At 44.5% G+C, this 27,869-nt stretch overlaps 1 protein-coding gene across 1 annotated transcript in view; it reads left to right on the top strand.

Annotated features, from left to right (window-relative positions):
• The window catches only part of TLN2 (talin 2), a 401,255-nt gene extending 373,688 nt beyond the window's left edge, over positions 1-27,567 (top strand). The window contains exons 54-60 of the mRNA XM_054565330.1: positions 6,494-6,599; positions 7,642-7,766; positions 19,922-20,047; positions 22,479-22,541; positions 22,630-22,812; positions 25,602-25,727; positions 27,270-27,567. Of these exons, the coding sequence (XP_054421305.1) occupies positions 6,494-6,599; positions 7,642-7,766; positions 19,922-20,047; positions 22,479-22,541; positions 22,630-22,812; positions 25,602-25,727; positions 27,270-27,398 (858 nt within the window). The 3' untranslated portion in view covers positions 27,399-27,567. The remainder of the gene's footprint in view (positions 1-6,493; positions 6,600-7,641; positions 7,767-19,921; positions 20,048-22,478; positions 22,542-22,629; positions 22,813-25,601; positions 25,728-27,269) is intronic.
• The last annotated feature ends 302 nt before the right edge of the window (positions 27,568-27,869 follow it).

Raw genomic sequence — 27,869 nt, 5'->3', positions numbered from 1 at the left:
TGCAAACCTGAGTGGTTGATGTGTCTGTTAAAAACCTGCTACATGAGTTTCTTTTCATCTTTCTATACAATTATTGCCATTTTAACCTGTAATTAGGATAGAAATATAAATGTCCTGTTTCTCCATGGCTGTTTTGAGGTTTATAGTGGGAAGGTACTTGGTGCTAAAATTAAAACATTAATAGGAAGAAAAGCTAAATGACATTAACACTTTCATGAAACATACAAAAAAAATTGTCTCCTCTTTTGCAAGCATGTTTTTCCCACTTAACAGTGACAAGTGCTGATGGTTCTGACTTCCCATGAAATATGGATGGAATATCATCGTGTGTGTATCTGTTCACGTATTCATTTTTGTCTGTTAAGAAAGCTAGACGTACTCTTTAAAGGGTATTTTCTAATAAAAATATAGGAAAAAGGAACAGCCTCCATTTCCAGGGAATTATCATAAACATAGGAAAATACAAGTTGCTAACTAAAAATTTTAGAGGCCCTGTGACCATGTTCTGTCACCTAAACTGTGGACATTGGTGGTTTTCTTGGGCCCGCTGCTGAAAACAAGTTCACGTTTCACATTATTAGCCCTAACTCCTTCTCCAAAGCAGACTTTGAAGAAACATGGGCACAAACGAGGCTAAGAGGAAGGAAGCTTGTTCCACACTGAGAGGCCTACGAGCCCCAGGACTGCCGAGGCCGGTGCTGATAGAGGCTCAGCAAGAAGAGAGCAGAGTGGAGATGCACAAGCAGGGAAACCAGAGTTTGTTTCTGAGGGGACTGTGAGAGACAGAGCCAGAAAATGAAAGCCAAATTGCCAGTGTAGAGAAGACATCAGATGTGTGTTGAAATTATCTTTAGAAGAAAAGATTAGATTAGCTATTTAAGGGTGGTGAATAAAAAATGCATTTAAAAACTAGAGCTTTTCACGCACACGCACACCATCCTGTCGTCTTCCTTTTCTGTGATCTGTGTGGGGAGACCATGTATAATGAGATCACCACAGCATTACCCTTCTGAGAAGAAAGTCCACCTAAATCCAAACTGTAGCAGGAGGTGGTGGTACAATAGTCGTCCTGGATCACTTGAAAATTTGACTTCTGTTTCAGTTAATCAGAGAGGACTAGTGAGATTGCTGAGGCTGAGGAAAGAACACATAATTGTCTAATTTTTAAAAGGGGAAAGAGAAAAGTAGAACGTAAGGTTTGGAAAAGGTATCCAGCAATTGACAGAAATAAATTGAGGTCACTTTCAGGTGGCACAAGGAGGTTCAGGGATTTCTTTAGTGAGCTGCTTTTCTTAAATTTAGGCACATAAAAATGTGGGGGAAATTATGCTACTTTAGCCTTATTCAGTTCAAATATCTTAGAGTAGAAGATTCCTAATATTTTTGGCTGGTTTGTATATTTTAGCTTTACTGTAATAGAAAAGATTTTAAAATGCAGAAAATCAGATCAATATCCATGTGCCCACCATCTATAATGAACTAATTTTGTTAATTAACATTTTGTTTCATTTTGTTCAGATCTTTATTTTTTTTAAAGAAATCTATAAATAATAATGAATTTTATATCCATTACTAATCCCATTCTCTTTTTTTCACTGTCTAGGTGCAAATAGCTATCAGGATTTTAGCTTTCTTAACCTTTTGTGGCTCTTGGTCTCCCTAGAGCTGAAAACCCTTTCCCTGCCTCCCCTACCCTCGTCAGAGAAACAGCATATATACCCAAAGTGGCCCTTTAAACCGTTGAGAGGATTATCAGGCCCAAACACCCAGCTGCATCCTTTTGGAACTGAGGCTCCAAATTGAAAACCCCTACTTGGGGGATCCTTTTCTTTGGAGAATCCAGTTAGCAGTCAACCAACAATGGGATCTAATTTAGGCAGCGCCATCTCCTTGCTTCTCTGGGAGCTGCTTTTTGAGCTAGTAGACATGCCCATTTGAGTAGTGATGGCTTCTTGCATTTGCCATTTGCTGGTTTGTCCTAGAAGATTTGTATTGTGGGGCAAAAGGCAGCCGCTTTAGCTCTGCAGCAGTCACAATTCAGTATTGCTGCAAAACCACAATATGAGATCTTTGACAGGGTTAAAATTACCCTACTTCCACTAGCAGAACTTTAATTTGATTCTGTCTGTGCCTGCTATTAGAAATCATATTGATTTAATAGCAGAATAAAAATAGAACTCCTTTCCTCCTGCCTTATCTAAATAGGGTGCTTTGTCACATGACTGTTTCCTTCCTTAGAGAGCTATGTTGTATACAGAAGTGGTTCTCTTCCTCCATCAAGGCTCTTTTAAAGACAGACGTCTTTCACCACTCTGCTTTGATGATGTGACTCTCCCCACTGCACCCTAAACTTTTTTTCAGCTTTCTTGAGGCATAATTAATATGCAACACACATATTCAAAGTATATAATTTAAGTATCAACATATGAATACACCTGTGAAATCATCACAACAATCACAATGAATAGATCCATCACTGCTCAGAATGCACAGGCAACTACTGATCTGCTTTTTATTACAATTTGTTTGCATTTTCTATACTTTTATATAAATGGAATCATATAGCATGTGCTCCTTTTTATCTGGTGTCTTTCCCTCAGCATCACTATTTTCCTTTCCATGGTACACATCCATGTTGTGTGTATCAATAATGTGTTGCCTTTTATTGCTAAGTAGTATTTCATCATATGGTTGTGCCATAATTTGTTTATAGATCTGTTGATTGACATTTGGGGTGTTTCTGGGTTTTGATTATTACAAATAAAGCTGTTAAGAATATTCTGCATTGTTAAAGAACAAAAATCCATCCAAGTAAATTTGAAGGTCTTTACTGGCTTTACTGAAAAACTCGTGAATTGCAGAGGCAGCCCATCAAGCAAACAGAATGTACAAAACCAAAGCATTTTTATAGGCACAAACTGGACAGGCTAAGAAAGTTATTAGCAAAAGAAAAGAAAGGGTTGTTTCAAGTAAGGACACCTTTCTTTGGGGGAATGCAGCAGGGACCTTGTCAGGAAATCCCTTCCTGGGAGAGGTTGAAACAGCAACAGAGTCTTGGTTTTCTGTCCTTGGTTTTCTGTAGGGCGGGTGGCTCTGCCTTGGACCTGTTGTTTCTTAACAGTGTGCAGGTTTCTATGCCTCTACATGCTCATTTCTCTTGCATAAATAGCTAGAAATGGAATATTTATGTCATAGGGTAGGTGTGTTTTTTAACTTTTTAGGAAACCACAGAACTGATTTTTAAAGTGGTTATACTATTTTGCATTTTTACCAGCAGTGTATGGGAGTTCTGATTGCTTTACATCCTTGTTAACACTTGAAATGGTCAGTCTTTGTAATTCTAGCCATTCTAATGGGTATGTAGTGGTATCTCACTGTGGTTTTAATTTATACTGTTGAGCATCTTTTTTTATGTACCTGTTTCCTTCTGTATGTTTCTTTTGATGAAGTGTCTGTTCAGACCTTTTGCCCGTTTTTTTTGTTGTTATCTTATTATTGAACTTTTGGAGTTCTTTATATTTTCAAGATAGGAGTTCTTTGTCAGATGTATCTTCTGCAAGTAGTTTCTCTCAAGGTCTTCTGATCCAGGAACATAGTATATCTCTCCATTTCTTTAGGCCTTTAATATTATTTTCAACAGTGTTTGGAGTTTTTAACATTCAAATCTTGCACATCTATTGTTAAATTTAACTCTAGATATTTCATAACTACTGGTGCTATTATAAATTTAATTCTCAATGTAATTTTTTAAAGTTTAATTCCCAATGTTATTGCTTGTATATAAAATATAATATTTATATATTGACTTTATGTCTTGTAACTTTGCTGAACTCACTTATTAGCCTATAAGTCTTTTTAACAGATACCTTAGAATTTTCTACATAGGCATTCATATTGTTTGTGAACAAATACAGTTTGTCTTCTCCCTTGTCACCTGTGTGCCATTTATTTCTTTTTCTTATTTCAGTGGCTAGGAATTCTAGTACAATATTGATAGAAGTGTGAGAACAGACATCTTTACCTTATTTTCAATCTTAACAGGAGAACACTCAAGTCTTTCGCCATTCACTATGAGTTTCTCTACCATATCTTTAACTCTTTGCTTATTCATGTTGTGTTGGCCATTGTATAAAAACTAATTAGCAATGCCTTTGGACTACTTGGCTATTCAGACCTTGAGCCATAACCATTATTCACCTCGTAACCTTATAGCATGTATTGACTCAGACAAATATAGTATAAACATTTTATAATTAAGTGATGGTAATGCTACCATTTGAGTTTAGAGCAGTGGTTCACGACTTTGGCTGCATATGAAAGTCAGCAGGGGAACTTAAAAATCTTGATGCCCAGGCCATACACCAGACCAATTCTATCAGTATCCTTATATTAAATTATATATTTATCCAGTCTTACCACAATTGTATAACAAAAGAACTGTTATGATCATTTAAGTGGTAAGTAAAGTTTAGAGAAGATAAGTAACTGGACCCGGGTTACACAGGCACATTGAATCCAGAACGTACCTATAACTAAATTGCTTGCCCATGGCTGTACTAGAAAGTAAAAAGCACTTAAACCCTCCTCCCCATGGTTCTAGTGTTGTTTTGGAATGGGTCTAGGAAGCCGCCATATTAGGAATTGTTCCAGTAGTGCATTGGTCTCTTTTACAATCATCCATTTATTTGCTCACCTCTTCACAGGTCTGTACTGAGTTCTTAATATCTGTGTAGTGATGTGTGTCGGTCCTGCAGTGAGAAAATGAGAATAACAGAATAGCTGAAATCAGAGTACAGTAGCAAACAGAATATTTAAAAGATTATAAGAAGGAGGGAATAGATGCATGTGAAGTGATGCTCAAAAATCTTTGACTAATCAGTCTGAGGATGCAAACATTCTCTTCTATGCACTGATATATCTGGGCTGGTCAAAGTGTAACCCCATTAACACCCCCAGCCCCAGACTTTTTACCAGTCTCTTATAGTTATGACATGAAGGGGTTAGGCCAGGGTCCAAGAGTCATCTTTTCTAGACTCCTGAGAGTGAATATGGTACCTGGCTAGGTAAAAGGGGGTGGAATACCAAGAAGGGAATTAACATTCAGTGAATGCCTACTGTGTTGTGTTGTGCGAGATAACGTTGCATGTGTTACTGCATTCGATCTTTATGGCAGCCCTGAGGGGTAGGCGTTACCACAGCGTTATAAGTAGAAACCAAGTTCTAGCGGGGGAGGGGGGGTGTCCACCCCTTTGGCGTCTCTGGGTCACACTGGAAGAAGAAGAGTTGTCTTGGGCCACACAATAAATACACAAACACAAACAAAAACTGATGAGCGAAACAAAGGTTTTAAGTAAATTTGCGATTTTTGTGTTGGGCTGCATTCAGAGCCATCCTGGGCCGCATGCGGCCTGTGAGCCAAGGGTTGGACGCCCCTGTAAGGGGCTCAGCAATCTGCCCAGAGTCAGAACAGCAGCAGGCAAAGCCAGGTTCAAGCACAGGTCTGTCCAATTCCCAAGCCTATGCCTCGTCCCCTGCTCAGAGGCTCCAAGATGGTCTAGGAGAGACTGCAGTTGTGCTTTTCTCCAGAATGTCTAAACATTTCTAAATCTGAAGGTGACCATTGCACAACATGGGGGGGGAGATGCAGACTGTTGGAAGAGGAATTTTGAAATTAGGAAGGAACAAGTTGGTGTAAATCAAAATGTAAATCCATGGTGGAGGTGGGTGAGGAGTTCTCATCCCATTTCTTAGCTCTGTTCTGGAATGAATTTGGGAAGAATTCAGCTAGGATGCCTTTCAAGTTAGATCGGGGGTTGGAGTTCCAATATCTCTTTTTAACACCATAAAAAACAAAAAGCAAAACACATTTTTAAAAACCTTTGAACTAGTTCAAAAGAGAAAAAGTCTTTGTGACTTTTCCCCCGGGAGAGCTTGCAGTGAAAACATTGAAAATGGATCGTTCTTTCAGGAACAACCCTCCTGATCAGCTGGTTGTTGTTGCACTCCTGATGGTTTGGTCTCCAGGACCCCACCTGAGCCATACATTTCTTCTTCTGGTCCCACATTTGTTTTGCCACAAGCTCCAGCTGACCCATGGCCTCGAGCTTTCATGTACACTCAGAGTGTTCTTGGGTAATGGTGGGTAATTTTCATGTGCATGTATTTATGTTATGTACAAGTAAAAGTGCAAGTAAAGGACAAGGAAGGTATTCATAAAGGACAAGTAAGGGTTTTGTCTCCCATATGATCTTAAGGAAATAGGTCAGAAGGGATGATAGAGAAACCCCTGGCTCCCAACTATTCATTTCTTATGTGAGAAAAACTGAAGGACAGTGAGTTTTACATGTTTTACCCAAGATTCTGAAGTCACTTGGTGACAGAATTACAACCTAAAACCAGGATGTCCAACTGTGCCCACCAGTAAGAGTGTGCTTCTTTACTATCACAATGGTTGCCATCTTTCTTATGCATTTGGCCTGTTCTTTACCCATAGGTTCTTCAGAAACCAACGCCGGAACTCAAACACCAGCTGGCTGCTCTCTCCAAACGAGTCGCTGGCGCTGTGACTGAGCTCATTCAGGCAGCAGAAGCCATGAAAGGTAGGGTGGACCCTCTTGTGTCCTTTCATGGGGCACCGCGCCAAGGCAATGCCAGCACAGTGAACTGAGCAAATACACAGCAACACAAGCCCTTTCTTGGCACCCGTGGTCAGAAGGAAGATAGTGAGGTGGTTTTTTAAAGTAAATGGGAATAGAGTTAGATTTTAAAAGTAATATCCTCCTGAAGCGAGTCTTTTCTCAAGTCTTTATGTTAAGGACTTAACTGGCTTATCCAGGAGTCCCCAACCTCCAGGCCACAGACCAGTACTGGTCCGGGCCTGTTAGGAACTGGGCCACACAGCAGGAGGTGAGCTTCAATCATCCCAAAACCATCCCCCACCCTCAGGTCCATGGAAGAAATGTCTTCCGTGACACCGTTCCCTGGTGCCAAAAAGGCTGGGGACTGCTGGCTTCGTCCATCTAGAACTGTTCATTTCTCTTTTAAGGGTCTCAACACTTATTTTGTCTGTTTTCATTCATCAGAATATTTATTCTTATTTAAATAATACCCTTCATGTTTAGGAAATGGTGCCATCTGAGTACACTGTTGGCACACCCCTTCATGGTTCCATAGAAGCAGTCAGCTCACCAGGGAAAGGTTTTCTCACCAGTTCCCCTTTGTTTGAACTGAGATGAGTGGCCATTCTTCACGAGTGCCCAGGAGAAGAGCGTAGGAATGCTCTTTGTGCTCAGCATAGTCTCGAGCCTCCTGAGGTTGCTTGCTTACCATCATGGACCCCAAGTTAGAAGTCAGAGTCATGGTCAAGCTGGCCTTGGTCCATGAGATCTTGATTTGTGAAACTATCACTGACGAATGCTCTTGTGGTAGGGCTGTACACACAGCTGATGTCAAAAACCAGGATCAGACAGGTGGCTTTTGGCACTGCTCTGGCCTCTGAGAGCCAGAGAGTCAATCCCCTAGGACCATGCAGCTAGCAGGTTCATGGAACTTCTCTGCATGCAAATCCAGATATTGTTTGTAATGAAGCAGTGTCCTGAGGTCCACAGCTACCAAGAATGACCCTCTTTGGACTGATTCTAGGAACAGAGTGGGTGGATCCAGAAGACCCAACCGTCATTGCAGAAACAGAATTACTGGGGGCTGCAGCATCCATTGAGGCTGCTGCTAAGAAGTTAGAGCAGCTGAAGCCAAGAGCCAAACCAAAAGTGAGTGTCCGTGTGTGGCTGCTTGTCTCGTGTCGGTAGGTCTTCTGGTGGACGGCTGTGAAATGGAGCTGGCTGCGGCAGGGAACTTGCCTTATTCCGAGTGGTTAGACTAACGAGCTGCAAACCTTCTCTACCTGCCCGGCACCTTTTTACGGGTACAGAAAAGACACAGTGGGAGAGTCTTTCAGGTTAACCACCCAGAAAAATACTTTTGGATATCCAGAGGAAGAATTGGGCATTTATAATCTTCATTAAGTTCCATTATATATAAAGCAGACATTGGATGCTTCCTTAAAAGAGTCCGTATTACTGAATGTGAGATTGTCACCCTCAAATTTTCCGGTTTCCATATGCCGTTAATAGAGAAGTAACGACACTGGGTCTCTCCTTTTCTACAAGTTAAAAAAGGGCCATGTGAATCTCAAAAGTGCACCCAATAATCAGCTTTTTCAGTATATGTTAGAGACTGATTGGATGGCATATGTTCTCCAGCTATATTTGTCATCTAGATAAGTGTTTAGAACTTAAGACCATGAGTATATGTTAAGAGAAACAGCTATTAAGTTTGCATAACAGGGAGGTCGATTATTAAGTAAAAAGGATGTTGAGCTAGTGCTGTCCAGGCACAAAGCCCAACCCTGTTAAGAAGCTGTAACTTCCCACCCCACCCCCCATGAGAAGACAGTAGAACCAGAGGGGACCTCTTTTTTTGTCTATTCAAGTAGGTCCCTTCTGGTACCTGTAACCTTACCTCCCATCCAAGGAACCAAATACACTGTGAAATAAAATCTGGGTCTTCCCCTTAAAAAAAGTTGAGTCCCTGAGTTTATGTATACTTAAAATTTTACTCTTTTTGTTGGACCAAGAGATGGAGTGTGAGCACTTGAGTACACCAAACCACTCCAAAGCAGTGCCTGGGTCAATGTTGTATGTAAAGAACACATGTGCATGTGGTAAATCTGTTAAGCTGAGGAACACTCTTGAAACCATGGAGTTCTTCAAACCAATCTCCTAATAGTCACTCTAGACTTGGCAAACACATTTAAAATTTTTTCTCCTCAAAATGTAATGTAAGAGTTTTGGCTTCTGATTTAGGAGTTTTTCAGGGTTCTCTTCACTGCCTCTAACCTGACAGTCTTGGATTGTCTGAGATTGAATTTTAAGAGCTGAGTGTGGGTATAGGAGGGACTCCATTTTCTGGTTTTATCTGTTCGTGCTTTGCAAATCAAGCTAATTGTGAATGGAAAATATACTTTCAACTTAAGAAGCAAACAGCAACCATCGACTAATATTTAGAGGCCTCATGCTTAATTTGTTTTTCCTTCTCCATATGTGATTTATTTTAAGTGGCCTCTCTTGGGAAAGCTGCTGTCTGCTAATGCTGAAGCCACATCAGTTGACACGCCTTCAACTTGAGCATTAGCTTGGTACTAGTTTGACATTAACATGTCACCATATTCCAAGAACTCCTGTTCCAGTCCTGTTCCCTTTGTCCTTCTGCCAGGTCCTTCCACGTCCTCGTCTGTCTCTGAATCTGGGTTTCCCTCTGCCAGCCACTTATTTACCTGATGATTTTTTATCTGAAAAACAAAGTTGTTAGAGTTCCTACCTCATAGAATTGTTGTTATAACAAATGAGCTAATTTAAGAACACAGTGCCTGGTATACAGTAAGATTTAGTATGCAGTAACTGTATCACTGTCATTGAAAATAGGCTTCTGGGACTTTTATCTACTACCTGCTGGGAAAATGCCTGAAATAAAAATTATTCCATAGAACCATGAGCTGATGGCCTAAGAAGAAAGAGAGGAAGGGAGGGAGGGAGGGAAAGAAAGGGCAAGACAAAAGCTCCCATTGATGGGGTGCCAGGCGTGTGCCAGGCAATCTTCTCAGTGCTCTACATGGATTAACTCATCTGGTCCTTGGAACAAGTCCACAAGGCAGCACCATTTCCATCCCTGCTCTGCCAAGGCAGAATCTGGGGCAGGTGACCTGGCCAGCGTCAGAGGGCCAGGACTGGGCTGAGGGCAGTGTGTGTGGGCTCTGGCTGGGTGGCAGTTCTGGTCCGTACCGGTCCTGCTGGCCTACCCGGTGTCCGAGAGGCTGGTGTGGTCCCACAGGGGAGGTTTTTGGGTTGCCCGTACCCTTTGAGCCATTGATCCAAACTCTAGAATCTGTCCTGAGAAGGAAATCCAGAGAAAAAGCTGTGTGTGTGAGAGAGAGAGGGTTGTTCCTCTCACCCTCATTTGTAGCAGTGAGAAAAGCTGGGCGTGCCCTGAGTGTCTCCTTGAAGGAAAAGTACGCAACAATTACAAACAATGGTTGATAAGACTGTGTAGCCTAAAGATGCTCATAACATAATGGAAAGTTTTTAAAAAGAAACAGAATACAGAAGTGTATACTCATTATGGTTACAACTCTGTGAAAATCACTTGCATATGAAGGAGACAGGTGGGGACTGTACAAGAATGGTGGAATTGGGCTGATGGGAGGGTCTGTTTTCACAATGAGAGCACTTAAATTAGCGATGGCTGCTGAATGGGCATGTGCGCATTTCCCACACTACTCAGGGTCATTTAGCCTTTGTGTTTACAGCGTTGGGTTTTTTTGTTTTATTTTGGGGGGCTTTTTGTTTTTGTTTTTATGGGAAGCCGAGGTATCCTTTGGTTAAGGTCGTATTTAACCTGGCTGTTGATTTGAGTCCCTGCATTTCATTATGGAGCTCCCTGCTTTAGATCTCTCCCATCTTGCTGTTAGGGAGGGTGGTTGGTGCTTTCAGGCAGAGTGCTTGACAGCGACCTGAATTCCCTCTCTGCCCAGTGACCAGAGGCTCCCACCACATAGCTTATATGATCTATACAACTGTTTTTGAAGAAACCATCAACAAAAAACCAAAGCTTTTGTGAGAATACCTTTCTATTTACCAGATGGGATGCTGCCTGATTCATGAATCAGTCAATAAAGCCAATTAGCACAAAAATAAAAAAATAAAAACACCTCGTTTGTGCCTGTCTGGGAGTGCCATCTGCTTTGTGGTAATATCTGCATGAAATAAAATATCTTCCTTGGCTTTATAAAGGAACTTATTTCCCCAGTTTAAAAAAAAATCCTATTTTTACAGCCAGATCAACCAGTCTTGAGATTAATCGCTTTTCTCCATTCCCTCACATAATTGGGAAAGACAAAATAAAACTTAGGGTACTGTGAATAAGCAATTGCTCTGACATCCCTATTCCTGTAACTCTATACACAGCACATGGGCCCTCGGCAGGCAGTGAACACGCTTTCCTTCCATAGCTGGGCAGCATTTACATTGCTTTGAGGAACAGTTTCAGGGCCGGGCAATGTTTTCGTTTACACTGTTTTGATCACCGCCTTCTCAGGTTGCCTGTTTTAAAAGTAGAATAGTCTGTGCTTTATGAAGATGTTTCCTGGTTTGTTCCCACTTCAGGCCCCTAAAACTTAAGTGCCTCTTTTGGCCTGGAGTCTCCCAGACATGAATAACGAACAAGTTTGCACTGTTGCGTCCACTGCTTGGGAAGATGGTATAAAGGCAAAATGAGCACGCCGGCGAGCTCTGGCGCGCGTGCCTCCAGTAGCGCTAATGGTGCGATTCCACACTCGCAGGCAGGCTGTGCTCCACAGACAGGGGAAGGAGCCGCAGGGGCAACTGCCCCTGCAGCGCAGCCTGCAGGGCTCCGCCTATTCCCGAGCTCAGTCAGACCTGGATGCCTTTTCTGCAGGCCTCTGTGTGATATGTTTGATATATTAGGTTGTTATTTAATCCAACTATATATCAAACATATTCCTACAGTGTCTTGCCCTGTCTCCGGGGGTTCCTAATACAGTTTATAAGGCAACAGGAAAGAATATGATAAAATCACAAGTAAACTTAGAAGATGGAGAGTTTGTTACGTTTCATTATGTTGTATTCCATTTCTTCCTGTAGCATTTGGAACCTGTACAGTAATGCTAGATTATTTTAGTAGAGAAACAAACCATAATTATTGATGTTTCCTAAGAGGCTGAGATATTATGTGCACCTTAGTTTTTGCAGTGATGAATCCTCAAGGGACATGCTTGTTGGAAAAATGGAAGGCTCTACCCTGTGTCTGTGACATGAAATAAAGATCAGGATTCTAGTCTCCAAACACATGTAGGTTTATATTTCATTTTAATTCATTTTTACCCTGATCTTCAATTTAGAAACTAGTAATTTTCAGCAAAAATTCAAGCACAAGTCAACTATCTAACTTTTCCTTTCCACCCACAGTAACAAAATGTATAAACCAAATCGGCCATACCAGCTGTATGGGTGATGAGTCATTGGGCTTCATGTAAATCTTGGTTAGGACTAAATATATCTAATAATGATAATGTAGTGTGGACTGTACTCTGTCTGTTGAATTTCCTGTTATAGGTTAACTTGTCAGGAGAAGTTGACAATATTTAGACTAAGCCGACAATCAGAAAGTAATTCCATAGCCTAATTGGGTGCAACAGGAAGTTCAGGATTATGAAATATTTTCTCTGGCACAGAACTGCCTTCTTTGGCTGACTTCGACCTCTTCCTCAAAGAAGAGCCTGTGAAGTATGTGTGAGTGCATTCTGGTCTCTCTCAACAAAAGACTGTGAGCACTGCTTTCTGGAAAGAGGACTAGCGTGCTAATAGCCCAGCTTTTGGGAAGAGAAAAGAAGTGTTCTTTTAAAGAGCGCTCCTGGATGTATGCAATACCCCTGACAGGTGGCAAGCCAGTGGATTGAACAGGTGGCTCAGGAAGGCTTCCTTTGGGAATGTCTAGGAGCCATCTCCACGTTGCTTGGGGTGGATGCAGAGTGACAGGTCACGGTGGGGCGGAAGCAGAGACGTGATGAGAAGGGAGTGAAATGCAGTGTTGGAGTCCTGGCTTCAGGAGTTAAAAGGTAGAGCTCATGCTTGGAGCCTTTTTCCACTGAGAAGTGGCCCATGAGTGTGCATCAGCAGGAGCTCTTTCAGACGGCTTTAAAGATGCTGCCAACATCAGCACCAGCTTCACCCACCTAGAGAGCACTGTTTGGGGTTTTGAGTGCAGTTTAAACTTGGACCAAAATGGCAAATGATCAGGGGAAGAGACAGCACATTATTACAAATAAAGAAAAATGCAGTTTAAAGAGGACCTTAAGGTAAAGCCCATTCATTACAATGGATGTGGTTTTCTTGTTTCTTTTGGTAATTTTGCTATAGACCAGCATGCTATACTGATTAATTGGGTGAGCAGGAAAGACAACCAGATGATCAGGGAGGAAGAAACACAGACACAGTATTTTCTATATGGCTAAACTGTGGGCTCTGAGCTTACCTGCCACTGATTGGTTCCAGGCCAGGAGACGTGCAGGGTGTGAAAAGCGCAGGTGTGTGGGGAACTCATGTTCTCAGGTAACTCTGCACCAGTAGAGCCGTAGTTCCTTGTCAGACCCTCCTCAGGCACATGGAGGACTCTTTATCAAGAGGCTCATGATGTAATAAATGTATCTGATTAATCCTTGAAAGAATTCTGTTACTTTTTCTTTGTCCATGTTTCCTATATAGACATTCAAGTGACTTTTTTTTCTTTCTTTTTTTTTTTTTTTGAGAGAGAGAGCATGACAAAATCTTTAAGAGTTTTTCCATCAAACAGAAATAGCAATCACAGATTCATTTTCAGTGGCATTACTTTTCACTTTTTAAAAAAAAGTGCTGAAACAGTGGCTACTGTGGGAAAACCACTCCCAAGATACTAGTGGTGCAAGCTCAGGCCTTTTCCAGTGGATCCTGTGTGAATGTGCACTTACTCACATCTGGATGCCGAAGGTGGTCCCTCCCCAGGTTGCAGGCATAACCATCTGTCAGTGCTTTCTCTCTGCCACCCACTTTGTCTGTTTACAGTTTCCCTAGAACTTTTCCTGAGGCCAGGCCAGCCCTGGGGGGCAGGGGTATCAAGGCCCTGTGTCCAGCTCTAAGCCCTCCCCAGTTCCGCTTGTTCTAAGAGGTTTCCCTTTTATTTGAACTATTTAGGGTGGTGGTCCTAAAGACACCCCACCCATGGGTTCCCCAAAGGAGAAGTTGATCTGGCTCTGGTACAGTTGGGTCTTTGGATACAACCTAAGGTCTCCCCCAAGGCACTTCTCAATTCCATTCCAGAAGCAAACTAGTAGCAGCCAAACTCCCTACAAAAAAAGGGAAAACATGGCTGCCTGTCCCACTCAGCTTCCCACTGGCAGGAAATGCCTCCCTCACATTGCAGGACTACTTGGTTTGGCTTCCTTTTTCCCCTCAGGGACATTTGAATTATAGTCAAAATGTTCATACCTTTGAAAAATATATACAGGATCCTGCAGAAGTAATATGTGCATAAATGTGGTTGGTAGGGTAATAATATAGGTATAATAATTTATAGTTTTAATCTGTACATTTCACCTAAACTGTCATATGGTGTGCTTGAATGTGATATTGTTATGTTACAGAATGACACACTTATGATTTTGAAACAAAAGATTTTGTAATAAAAAGGGTAGTATTTGTGTTGCATGATATGTATATATCTATATCGATATATAATCTATATAGATATAGATAGATAGGTAGATAGATTTTTTTTTTTAAGTTTCTGATGTGCCATGACCTTGTTTCTGATGGCGAACATTCTGCAAGACTTTCAGTGGCCCAGAACAAAGCATGATTCCTCACTGGGAAGATGGTACCATGAGTTGTAATGGGCTCTGTGGCCAGCTGTGAGAAAAGCCACGACCGTGTTTATCAGCTCTCAGCAAGGCAGCCTCTCAGAGGTTTCAGGGAGGGAGACAGAAATCAGGATGGTGACCGTTTGGCCATATCCTATGGGCGACTTCCTCTCCTTCGCCTCAAGTTCCTTGAGGGGAGGGGCCGCAGGGTTGCAGGGGTGTGATTCACAAAGAAAAGGGAAAGAAAGAGGACCGCAGATGGAAACACGCTCCCTCTGCCCCACACATGCCCAGGGACCCGGTGGGGAGGACGGGCCTGGGGCCTCTTGGTAAAGATGCTGCAGGAAGGAGGCCGGGCTCCGTCTTGAAGAGGACAACAAAGAGGAAGGAGGAGAAACAGCGTTCCCTGCTGACTTTAGTCAGTGTCTTCTGAGATGGGTTTAATGTGGAACCATAACATGTCTAAGCTGAAGGACCAGGAAGGCTGAGTTGCTCCTCAAGTTACAAACAGAAAACGGATTGGTCCCAGAGAAGGGGAGCGAAGTCCCCAAAGTCTGCACAGTCAGAGAGTGCAGGTCAGTGACTAAAACTCAGGCTATCCATCTCCTGGCCGAGTGTGGAGGGAGAAGCTGGAAGCAGTGCCAAGCTGTACCATGTGTCACTTGACACTTCATTTATCTTTGTGGTTTTTATTTATAACCATTTTAGGTTTTAATCAGAAAAGGCAGGTTGAACTGTTCACTAGAATTATGAGTGGAAAACAGCATTCAGAAAGGGAAAATAGACTAGTTTAGCCCAAAGTCAGAAAAAATACAATTTTTAAGACCACAAAAAAATATATGTAGTAGTAGAAATAATAATGAAATTAATTACGAGTAGTTAATGAACATTTACTATGAGTCAGTTATGCTCCGTGTCTATTAATACTTTCCTTACAACAACCCTATCCGATAGGTAGGAGGGAAGGAGGTTGAGAAAACAAATGAATTGCTGCAAAGACTATGTTCTCAGAATCCTTGAAAGGCAAAAAGTATTGCAAAAATGGAGAAAATCTGCTGTTTTCTGTTCCCTTCCACCCTTCTTTCCCCTGTCCTACCCCAGGGGAGCCTCCAGCTCCCTAAACTTTAGACCAATCAGAGTAAAACTCACAAAGCTCTCCAGCTGCAGGAGCAGGCATTGAGGGGGCCAGCCCAGAGTGTGGTCTTGCCCAGGAAAGAGCTCCCAGACCTCTGACTTTTTTAAAAGGGCAGCTCTGCACAAGATCACCAAATAGGAAAAATGTCAGCAAAAGGGTGCTGAAACCATTCTTGAAGCTACCAAAAAAAACAAAGTGAGGAGAAACACATCCTCGGCTAGCCTGCTGGACAGTCCAGGAAAGACAGTTGTTAAGAACTAGTGGTGACCAGGCCAATAGCCTTTTCAAGTGGAGGGGAGAGGGGAAAAAACATGGTACAAAAGATGAGAGAATAGATTTGGTACCCAGAGGCTGCAGCTGACACCTTCATTCAGCAGACTAGATTCTTAGTTTGCACATCTGTTATTTTACCCAGTACTATTTTATTGAGAGCTTCTATAAAATGCGGAAAATGCCACTGTGTTTACATTTGTACATGTCTGACAAGGTGTCACCAACTGTGCAGACTGGTTGAGGGATGCAGGCAGAATGTAAATTAACAACCCACTGCTTTACGGGGGCAGGGGTTTGTACATAGATGTGTGTGCCTTCATCCCCTGGGAATCAGGACTGGACAGGTATTGATGTGGATGCTTACTCAGAGCATGTCTCCTTCCCTAGCCCTGTAAATTGTCCTCTTGCTGAACTCTAGAATTCGGGAGGCTCATTTTGAATAAATACATTCATTCACCAAGCCTTCTTCACATGGGCTTCTCTGATTTTGTGCTCAAGAGACATAAGTTGAATAAAACACAGTCCGTGCCTTGGAGGAGCTCACAAGCTGGCAGGGTTGAGTTAACAGGTGTGTCTATTCTTCCTTAACCCAGGCCAGCATTTCCAACAGGGTTGGCTGGAACACCTCCGTCAGAAATGTAGATTCCCGGGCCCCGCCCCAGACCTACTGAAACACAGTCTGCAGCTTTAACCAGATCCTCACGTGAATCTGCAAAGGCAATCAGTTTAGCCCATTTAATGAAAACATTTCCTTAAGTTCATTGCCTTTGCTTGATGTGACTAGCTTTAAAGAAATACAAATAACTGCATGCATAGGATTAGTTTTAATTATTTTACCAATCTTAATGGCTCCAGTTGTTGGCGGGGGGTAGGGTGGGGTGTGAAGGGGGACGCGGAGAAACTCAGGACTGAAGATTTCACTCAGTCTTCCATACACCAAAGGGACAGATTTGGGAATCACTGGTCAGATCAGTAAAATATCTCAGCTAAAGAGGATCTTAAGAGACCAACCAACCGAGCCTCTCTGGTGAGTAGAAGAGAACGACGAATCCGCGGGGGGAGCCTGACCTCCCAGCCCAGGCCGCCCTGGGTCTCCAGACTCTTTGCCCACGTCTCCTATAGCAGCTGCTCCTTGCTGTTCTTATTTTCCCCGATCTCCCCGCTGCAGTGGAGTTTGTTCTGTTAACAAATCCTACCTTTTAACTGTGATCCTTTTATTTAGCTAAGTCCTTCGAAGACCAAGCTGATTCTGTTTCTGTCCTTTCTTGTGATGTGGTTAAGCCGTGCGCGTTGTCCTCTCTGGCCGCCTTGCCGCCCTTCTCCCCGAGTCCATCCACTGTGCCGGTGGGAGCTGAAGGCATTGGGGGGGCACTGACAGGGCTGCGTGGCCTTTCACCGCGCCTCCGGGCACTGGGCGATCCCGTTTCCTCTGAGGCTCGAAGCTGTGTGCTATGGGGAAGCCTCAGGTGTCGATGCCTGCCTGCAGCAGGAGAGGCAGGGTGGGGGTTCGCACGATTGATAAACCTGGCCTGCGGAGAGGCCTGGGCGCCCCAGGCAGGCGGGCGGGCAGGCGGCACTCTGCCCAGACGGCAGCCTCTGCAGCCCCCCTCCAGCCCTCTTGCCATCCCAGTCAGCTTCATTGCGCCTTCCTTGGGAGGCTCTCTAGTGCTTTTTATTCAGAGCGAATGTCTCCCAGAAATAAGGCTTTCTGCTGTGTCCATTTTAAAGTACAGAGATGTTATGAAAAGAAAAACAAAAATCCGTCAAAGGGCATTACAGCAGTTGCCATTGTAAGACAAATGAGTGGGTGTCAAAAATATTTCAAAGTTGAATATCTATTTCAAGCATGTGTTCTACCAAAACAATGAGAAGAACAAGAAGAAGGAAAACAAGGAGAAGAAAAAATACAAAACCCTCCAGGGCAGCAGAAGACATGGGAGAGGCCTTTCAAATCAGTTGTAATGAGATGATTTCATTATATATCAATGCTTAGAGTTAGCACTTCGTTTTTAGGAAATTCCATATTTATGAATCCTAAAATCTGGGAACTCAGAAACCTGCTGATGGACACTCCACCCTGTAAAGTGGACTGAATGGTGGCGCGCAGAGTGTAGCTGCGGCCCCTGAGACAGGAACCCCGGAGGCTTGGGAGCCACCACAGGCCTCTGTTTTCTGATCTGCAAAATGAGGAGGGGCTCCCTTTGGACTCAGAGATTCTGTGGTTTCTTCAGTGCCTTCATCTGTATATGCTTGACTTTCTTTTGCAGAGTGAGTTTACAAAAAAAGCTGTTGAAATTCAAGGTCATTGAACACATGTGTCAGAACCTAATGACATCTCTCTGGGGCCTGCGTGTAACAATACCTTTCACGCCAGAGTGTCTTATAATGAGTCATTTTTGTATTTCAGTAAACAAATTTTCTATTCCACCATCACTACTCCCCCGGTCCCACCCCATAATGAAGACTCCAAAATGATTCCACTGGAACTGAATCCATTCCTGTCCCGAATGCTCCCAGAGCAAGACTGTCAGAAAAGAGAAAGACCGCCCAGCGTCCACCTCAGAACTTCTTCCGTGCCGCTGCCATCCTTCAGATCCGCTGCATGTGCACTGAAATCTTATTTTCGATAATATGGGTTGTAAACATGAAAATGAGATTGGCATCTCTCATGATTCAAGATGTGATCATTACTTATAGGGAACTGGAAACGAATTGTATTCATCCTGCGTGATGTCCCCTACAGGCCCATTAGCCAGCCAACTCTGAGCCTCTGTCTCGAAATTATTCCTCACTGATGCCCGGTTTGGGGGGTGGGGGGCGCAGTGGCCCTTGGCTAGTAAAACATATCTTTGTGGAATCAGAGAGATTTAGGCTTAGGTCTGGTTTAGATTTTTCCTGCTGCCACGTGACTTGGAGCCCAGTTGTTCACCCCACTGAGCCTCCGTTTTCTCACTGTAAATATAAGGATATAGATAACTACAGTGCAGGATTTTTTTCCTGTCTTTTGGTGAAAAATAAGTTTTCACCAAAACTGCTTGGCACGTAGTAGGTACTTTTAAAACCATATTGCTATTGTACAGCATTGCAAATGTAGTTAATGCCCCTGACTCACTTAAAATTGGTCCAAAGGGTAAATTTTACATTAAGCATATTTTCCCACACATGTGCAAAGAAAAGCACTGCTACACCTGACCATCATCTCTTCATACCTAAAAGGTACCAGCCACATCTTCAACATTCTGGGGCCTAAGGGGAGCTCCAGCGCGTTGGCAGAATATTCGTGCTGCAGGGGACCCCGCATGTTATCTAGTCTGACCACCCCAAATGGAGGTGCTCCATCCCACCCAGCCCTGCTTCCCAAGAGCTCCTCTTCAGCTTCCCAGGTGGTTTTGGCAGCGCAGGGCAAGGTGGTGGCGAACTCACAGCAGAGCCCCCCTGAGCTGACGGCACCTGCGCAGCGGTGGCCGGTGTCCTGCCCCAGGTGCCACGGGGCCCCCGGAGCCGGGTGACTGAACAAGCTCCACCTCGATGGATTTCTTTTCCATCATGGGGTGATCTTTGGTTGGTACGTAGCTCTCTTCGTGCTCAGCCAGAAAAATGCAGATGCTATTGTGCTTTTGTTTTCACCCCAGAAAAATAAGGTTTTTCATGACTCATTGCCATTTTTGAGCCCTAAGCCCTGGAAGAAGGTGCCACTACCCACATTTGGGATTTTGATTATTGATTATTTTGACTTTGGTTATTGATGCTAATGGAACCATTCAAGATATTTGACTCACAGTGGATGTATGTCTCTTTAAAGATTCTGGCCTGGAAAAATAGTCTGTTTAGAACTTCCTGAGTTAACACTTGTGCAGGATGTCAGTGCTGGCGGCTTTCACATTTTGGAGAGGGGGCACGGGGAGGCAGCTTAGGCCTTTCAGCCTGGGTGTGGTTTGCCAACAAAAAGAAATAGATGAAGAGCCAGGTGACCAAGCAGTAAGTAGCTTGGCAGAATGCGCCCTTTGTGGATATGAACTGTGTGTGACGCTGTTTTCTTTTGGTTATAGCAAGCGGATGAGACCCTGGATTTTGAAGAACAGATCTTGGAAGCTGCTAAGTCTATTGCGGCTGCCACAAGTGCCCTGGTCAAATCAGCCTCAGCAGCCCAGAGGGAGCTGGTGGCCCAAGGAAAGGTGGGTAAACGCCGTTGGCTAAGCAGTGGGACGTTCACCTGGTGAGAGCCTGTGAGGAAAAGATGTGAAGGCTTTTGGTCGGACCAAAGAAACCAGTGTTGTGCCTTCCCTCACTGACCTGCCCATCTGTCCCAACCGCCTGAAAATGCTGTTTGCTTAAACCTCACAAACAGAGCGAAGGGTTTGGCTTCCGGGTCTCTCATCTGCTTCTGGTTAAGGAAAGAAACCCACCTCGGGCAGTGATCAGGGCCTGAGCAAGACATTTATATTCCCGCTGTGCATTAGGCTATGGAAAGACACAAGCTGTCATATTTTCCTGGTGGATGGCTATATAAGCACAGACTTTACCATACTGTCTTCCAGCTCCAGGGGCTCTGTTGATTGTTTAGCGCTGTGGGGCCGAATGCCGTCCAGTTCTGCAGTTACCATTTTCCTGAGCCCACTGGCCAAAGGGCCCGTCTGGTTTTAAACCTGCGATGTCTTTGATCTGCTTCATTTCCAGCCACCCATTCCATCTGCATTAGCATGAAAGCATAGTTCTTTCTCAACAATCCAAAGAATTAATAGCATATTAGACTCATCCTGGCTATGGGGAGGCTCTCCAATTGAAAATACTCCCTGTATCCTGTTTTTTCCCATACGACATGAAACCACCTCATCCAAACTGTGTCTGCAGAGAGCCTCTCAAACGCAAAGGCCCTGTAGAAAGCCTGTCAGGTTGTGGGTTTGGGAACTTTGGTCATCATAATTGTCAGTCACTCCTGTTTGCTGTTGACAGGCCTGCGCTGTCAGTGTGCAGGTGGACGGTTATGATTGTGTCTTGACCCAAGAGCGTGTAGCACAGACAGAAAGTTATGCCCAACCAGTGGCTGTCCTTCCTCCTCCGGGGAGACTCTTGTGAATTAGCCATGTCTTAATCTCAAACTGCATACTCCAGCTTTTCTGTCTAAACCTTTGTTTGGTATGTTGTTCAATATTAATATATGTACATCTCTCCAAGTTGCATGCAGTCTGCTCCTCTATGTTTCTCACTTATCCCCTATATACGTAGCACAGTGCTAACCTTACCTTTTACCAAGTATTTGTTGCCAGTGCTTATCGAGTATTTGTTGATAGATGAATATGTAAAGACCAAAAATGGATCATTGAGAAGAATGTCCTACCTGAAAACTCCAGATTATTGATAAAAGGGCACCTATGTGCCAGATACATTGCTTGCTAGAGTCTAAAGAAGCTGACTTGAATGTGGCAGAACCGCTGTCTTCCAAGGGACTCAGATGTTGAAGCATTTAAAAAGTTGGTAAAGGAGGTTCAGCTGGATTTGGATGAACTCTAGGCCTATGTGCAGGACCTTGCGGTTTACCTGAAATTCACCAAGCCCTGATGTGATTCCTGTAATTGCTGACAGATCCTCAAGTTCATAGTCAAATAGAGAGAGTCATCAACTGCCCTGGCCACTGTGGCTCAGTTGGTTGGAGTGTCATCCTATAATCGAAAGGTTGTAAGTTCGATTCCTGGTCAGGGCACATACCTAGGTTGCAAGTTCAGTCCCCAGTCTGGGCACGTATGGATCCCTGGTCCAGGCATGTACAGGAGGCAACCAATTGATGTTTCTCTCTCACATGGATGTTTCTCTCTCTCTCTATCCTTCCCTTCCTCTCTCTCTAAAAGCAATGAAAAAATGTCCTTGGGTAAGGATAAAAAAATAATAAGTATATTATAAAAATATTTTTTTAAATAGAGCCATCTATTACCTCTCCACACACCTCCCACAAGTGTAAAAGTATTTCCTCCCATAGATACTCCCTCTACATCTGGATAGAAAATATTTTACTTATTGCCATAATTTCTAAATAGAAACAGAGATCATCTTACTTCCAGCCTCTTAATTCTCTCCCCACCCCCTACAAAACGGTCTGTATTTCCTTAAGGGTCTGCACTTAATTGTACTAAAGGAATGTACCACCCATTTTTGCATCATCTGCCAGAAAAATCACAGCATGGCTTCAGGTTCTGTGATCAGGAGAGATTTAAGTTTCCCTTGGCCCTTGAAAGAAGAGGCCTCAGGGGCTCCCATGTTTGAAGTGGAGAAAGGTCGGCAGAGGAAATGAGCGCGTAAAGACAGCCCCAATCTATCATTCCTGAGCCATTTCCCAGAAACATAATACCTGGCAACTGGACAGGCCATTCACAGCCTTTCAGAGGGGCTCCGGGTGGAAACGGGCCAGGCTGTGCTGGTGCCGCCTTGGAGTGGCCAGGGCCCTCCCGCATGGGAAGGGGTGCTCGTTCTCATGCTGGTCCTGATGGTAGGAGTGCCTGGTGGTGCTGCGTGTCTGAGATGTGTTTCCCTTTAGTGCTGGGCAGTGGCGGGTCTGAGGTCCCCCTGAGCCTTCCAGCTCTCACTGCCGATTTCTACCTCCACTCCCTCTAGGTGGGCTCCATCCCCGCCAACGCCGCGGATGATGGACAGTGGTCACAGGGGCTGATTTCTGCCGTGAGTCGCCTTTTTCCTCCCCCTTTGCTTTTGCGAGCCCCTACAGGAGGTTCGGGCCTTGGGTCACTTCTCTGTTGACTGTCCCCAGGCCCGCATGGTGGCAGCTGCAACCAGCAGTCTCTGTGAGGCGGCCAATGCCTCCGTTCAGGGACATGCCAGTGAGGAAAAGCTCATCTCATCCGCCAAGCAGGTCGCGGCTTCCACAGCTCAGCTGCTCGTGGCCTGCAAGGTGAAGGCCGACCAGGATTCAGAGGCCATGAGGCGGCTACAGGTAATGGTCACTGATGCTGGTGGGAAAATACTCCTGTTGGAGCGGGTAAGTGTCGCCAAAGGGGACAGTCTCACTTCCTTGGCATGACCCACCAGGCCTTCCATCAGCCAACTCTGTCCCACTTTTCTCATTTTCTACCACATGCGAGCATGCATCCTACACCCTGCTGCCCCACCAAACTGACATTCTCCACGTGTGCCTTCTGGTCTCGTGCCCTGGGCCCTCCTTCCCACCAGCCCAGCCTGAGGAACTCCTACTTGTCCTTCAAGACTCAACTCCAAAGTCACCTCTTCTGGGAATCCCCTCCTGACTCCCAGGCCTCAGACAGCCAGAGTCCACAGCCAGACCACTCTTACGGTTCCCATTACCTGGTCCGCCACACTTACCTTTATATCTGTCCTTGACAAGGCGGGGAGCTCCTTGAGCACAGACACCAAGTCTTTATCTCTGCATCGCACGTACCTCAGACGGTGCCTGTGTCAGTGGAGGCCCTCGTTCACTGTTTGCTCAAGAAGGCAGTGAGAGGGCTGAGGAGTTTATCCGAGACTGTGGCTAAGGTCCCCCAGACCGCAGAGAACATGCTTATGAAGGTGACAGTCGAGTCCTTCCCACAGCATATGTTTTCCTGATTGTTTTAATTACATGGTGTTTTAAACACAGTGAAAGAAATGTTGGGATGAAAAATGTTGGGATAGCCTCAACACTGTTACATGTCAAATAATATCATTTTTCTCTTCCTGTGTTTATCTATGTACAAAATAATTCTGTCTGGTTGTAATCATAGCAAGAGACATACTGCTTTTTTTTCACTTAACATTTTATCATGCATATCTTTTTCCTTGAAGGAAAGTCTTCATAATTTCTCAATGCAAAGCTAACCGGTCCATTCTTCACGGGTCTCATTTTTAATGATTGCATGATATCACATCAGCTGATTATGACTGAATTGCCCTATATACTTTGGACATTTTGTTTCTAATTTTCTAGATTTTTATTATGTGTTAAAATGCAGATTATGTGCTAAAAAAATGTGTTTATATAAGTCATGGGTAATTTCATACATGGCAGAAATATTTGAACAATTCCACCGAAACCCAGACCTCGTTTTACTTGGGAAGTTCTAAAGTGCACTGCTGCTGTTCGGTCCTCCTGAGTGTCTCTGATGTACCTCCCTTGCCTTCCTCTGCCACCTGGGATAAACCCAGAGGGAAGTGGGGAGCCATACGTTTGTGAATGTGTGATCCATAGGTTTAGGGAACCCTTTTGAGGAAAACACTCCAAGTTGAGACTGGGGTTCAAGTCCTGCCTCTGCCATGTATTATCATATGATCTTACACAAATCACTCAGAACTTTCCTGACCTTAGTTTGCCTCATCTGTAAAATGGGAATGCAGATACCTGCGCTGGATCTTATGAGGGTGAAGGAATGTAAGGCCCAGGTATAGCACAGCGTCACTCTCATTTTCACTGTTGCTGATGTAAGTGGATGCTGCAGTGTCACGTCTGAGTTCCTTCCAATGACCCGGAGGTTCTCTGGGGCTAGACAGACCTATTCAGATCCCAGCTCTATGACATATAGCTACAGGATCTTAGACAAGTTACTTAACTTTAGTTTCAGCATCAGAAAAGTGGACGAATGAGCTCTGACCTCATAAAAGCTATTTTGAGAATAAGCAGATGACAACTACTTGTCAGAGATTAACTGGCTCCCCTTCCCTTCTATGCAAGCCCCCATAGTACCTATTTGTCACTATAGCTCACAACCAGATGAGCCAGTTAACTTCGAATGAGAAAAGCTCTCAAGTTTCGGAGTTTTAATCCCCAAGCACAAATCCTTGATTCGGAATGGGCTGAGCAAGGAACTCAGGAGTTATAACAAAGCCTTGACCATCATTAGAAGATAATCTCAAACCTCAGGTGTCAGAAGACAAGGCCCTGGGGCTGTGCTTCCCTAGCATTAAGAGGAAGCCAATGTGGGCTGTAGCCCTTGCTGAAGATCCAGATACAGCCTGCAAAGCTTTTCTTTGCATGTCTCTAGCAGTTGCCCACCCTTACTCGGGTGACATAAAGCCCAGCTCAGATGCTAAAAGTACATCTGTAAAGGCCTTATTACTGTGGGGATCCCAGCCATTTCATGCAGGGGTGTATAGCGCTTTCATAGCCCTTCATTTGACCAAAAATCATTCAGTGAGCACCCACCCCAGGCAGACACTGTGCCAGATACTGGGGATGCAAAGATTCAAGTCACAGTCCCTGTCCTCAAGTCACTCACTGTCCAGGAGGGAGAAAAGCAACCACAAGGGTGGTAAGGGCTGCAGAGAAGCCAGCGCAGAGCACTGCAGGCGCACTGGGCGCGTAAGACGGGTGGACCAAGAGAAAGTGGTGTCTGAGCCAGTCTGCCAGCGTGTCCAAGTTGAATGGGCAGGGGAGGTGGTTTTCTGGACCAAGGAGGCAGCCCTGAGTGCTTCTGTTAACACACACATCACCATGGTACAATTACTTACTTAACTGTAATTCCCCTCAAAAGTGCATGTTCCTCGGGAGCCAGGAACTGGATCTCATTCATCTGTGAATGAGCCAAGCTTAGGTTGGTGCCAATGTTGGTAGAATCAGTGGGTGGACGGATGGACAGATGGACAGGCAGATGTATACTAACTAGAGAGAACTTCCGTGTTTTAATTGGATAATAAATAGAGTCACAGTCTCATGAACTGTACCCTCATGTCTGTTCTTGCCAGATCCAAATGGCTGTCTCTATTGACATAATGTGTGTTTTGTTCCCTCTCCAGGCGGCAGGAAATGCTGTGAAAAGAGCCTCAGACAATCTTGTTCGTGCAGCCCAGAAGGCAGCATTTGGCAAAGCTGATGATGACGATGTCGTAGTGAAAACAAAATTTGTAGGGGGCATTGCTCAGGTTTGTGATTAAATCCAGACAGTGCGCATACCCACAGTGGGCGTTGTGCTCTCACAGAGACACGAAACGACAGCGACTTAAACAAGGCGCAAGTTTATTTCTCCCATGTGACATTCTGGGTATAAGCAGTCTAGGAATGGTGTGGTGGTTCTTTTGTGTCTGAAACCCAGACTTTATCTCCCTGTTGCTAAGCCATCCCTAAGTTGTTGCTCTTGGCCACTTGGCCCAAGTTAGCGCACAACCACCTGGGCTTCCCAGCCAGCAAGAAAAGGTAAAGGCGGGGCTGGCATGGCCCGGAAGTTGCTTATATCACCTCCTCTCATAAGCCGTTGGTCAGCACTTAGTCACATGGCCAGCCTCCCTGTAAAGGGGGGCTGGGAAAGGCAGTATCCCCTGCAGTCACATGCCTGGCTGAAAATCAGGGATTCTGTTATAAAGAAAGGAGAAGAGAAAGTGGAGAACAGCAATATTATTATGTAAACAGAGTTACGCATTTGGAGCTGCCACCACTCAAAATACTTGGCTCAAAAGAGAGAATGAATGATGGCCCCTTCCCAGAACTTTTCCGAGTGTAGATGGGATGGTAGGAGAGTAGCCTTATTACGCAGGGTTACATGTGTGCTTGGGAATGAGGAGGAAACTTCAGGATATCAGGTTTGCAGTCTAAGGTGTATGTAGGTACAAATCCACTATATGAGGTTGGTTTTCTTTTAGTGACAAGAGCATCGAGACCCTATTATGGAAGTTACTCATTCCTGTGCCTTCCTTAGTTTTTCTTGAACCACTCCCTCTATTTGGAAATACACTGGATTCATTTTCACCAGACTCTCTAAACTGATACACTACTTCCATGAGAAGTTCCATGCAGAAGGGTCTCTGATCACATAAGTGAAACAGTGCACTCTACCCCCGCCTCAGAGTATCACATGATCATTGGCCTGGGACAGGCTCTGAAAAGGCCCACGGGAAAGAAAGCTGTCTGGCTTTCTTGAACACAAACTTACCTTTTTCATATAATACCAATTACTAATATTTTGCATACCTTAGAAACACGAAATAAATATATGAAAGCCATCTAGTTGTTAGTGACTTCCCCCTTTGGCTTCGCGAATACCTGGGCCAGGTCCTGCTCCACGAACCAGGTGACTTCCAGGAAGTGGACTCTTATCTCTCAGCTTCAGGTTCCTCATTGGAAAAATAGACCAGTCAATGGGGCATGCCTCACAGTGTTGTTGCCAAGAAGATGATGGGACACTCCCCCTAAACTGCTTTCACCAAAGCCTGTGCATAGTAGGAATGACAGGTGTGTGTATTAAGTCAATGGCCAGAAGTCAGCTTCTTTTCTTGGGTCAGCTGGGTCAGTGGTCTCAAAATCTGAACCATGGCTCCGAGACTGGTGTCCAGAGCTACTGCTTACCCCTGGCCCACTGCAGTGCCCCACTGCTGCAGACACTATGGGAAGCCCACAAGGCACGCAGCGGAGCGGGCAAGGCAGTTTCCTAGAAAGCTTTAGATCCATCCAGCTTGTTGCTTTCCTTCTAGATTATCGCTGCCCAGGAGGAAATGCTGAAGAAAGAGAGAGAACTGGAAGAAGCAAGGAAAAAACTGGCCCAGATCCGCCAACAGCAGTATAAGTTCTTACCCACTGAGCTGAGGGAGGACGAAGGTTAAGGCCAGAGCCGGGATGGCGAGCCCCAGGGGACGGCTCTTCGAGAACTGGACAGACAGTGTTCCTGAGAGGCGGGGCACTTCCCTGGAAGCTGCCTGCTTGCCCCCGCCCCCGGGGCCAGCCCAGAGCCCTGAGAGCTCATTCTCATGTCTCCGTCCTGTCAGGCACCAGCTGCATGATCGTGATGTCACACGGTACAGTGTCCCCCCCGCCCCCCCAGCTCCTCCGCCACCTCCCCTCATGCCTCACCTTATCTCAGGAGAGAGGGGCGCACATTTCTTGGACTGTTACCAAAAAAGGGAAGTCAGTATTAGTCATCCTCAGACACTTGTGTTTTCTGTTGGTCCTTCTCTGGGCCGCTCCTGGGCCTTTTGTGAAATCGTAACAGGAAAAAAAATAATGGCTAAAGGAAGTCATTGATGCCATAGATATTCAAAGATACTCTTCTCCCTCTCAGAAGAAGGTGGAAGTTG

Source organism: Pteronotus mesoamericanus, unplaced genomic scaffold (assembly GCF_021234165.1).
Source record: "Pteronotus mesoamericanus isolate MK-2021 breed Mesoamerican mustached bat unplaced genomic scaffold, CSHL_Meso_final contig_164, whole genome shotgun sequence".
In the NCBI taxonomy this organism is placed as follows: Eukaryota; Metazoa; Chordata; class Mammalia; order Chiroptera; family Mormoopidae; genus Pteronotus; species Pteronotus mesoamericanus.
The sequence above is the reverse complement of the archived record's forward strand: the minus strand, read 5'-3'. Positions and strand labels throughout refer to the sequence as shown.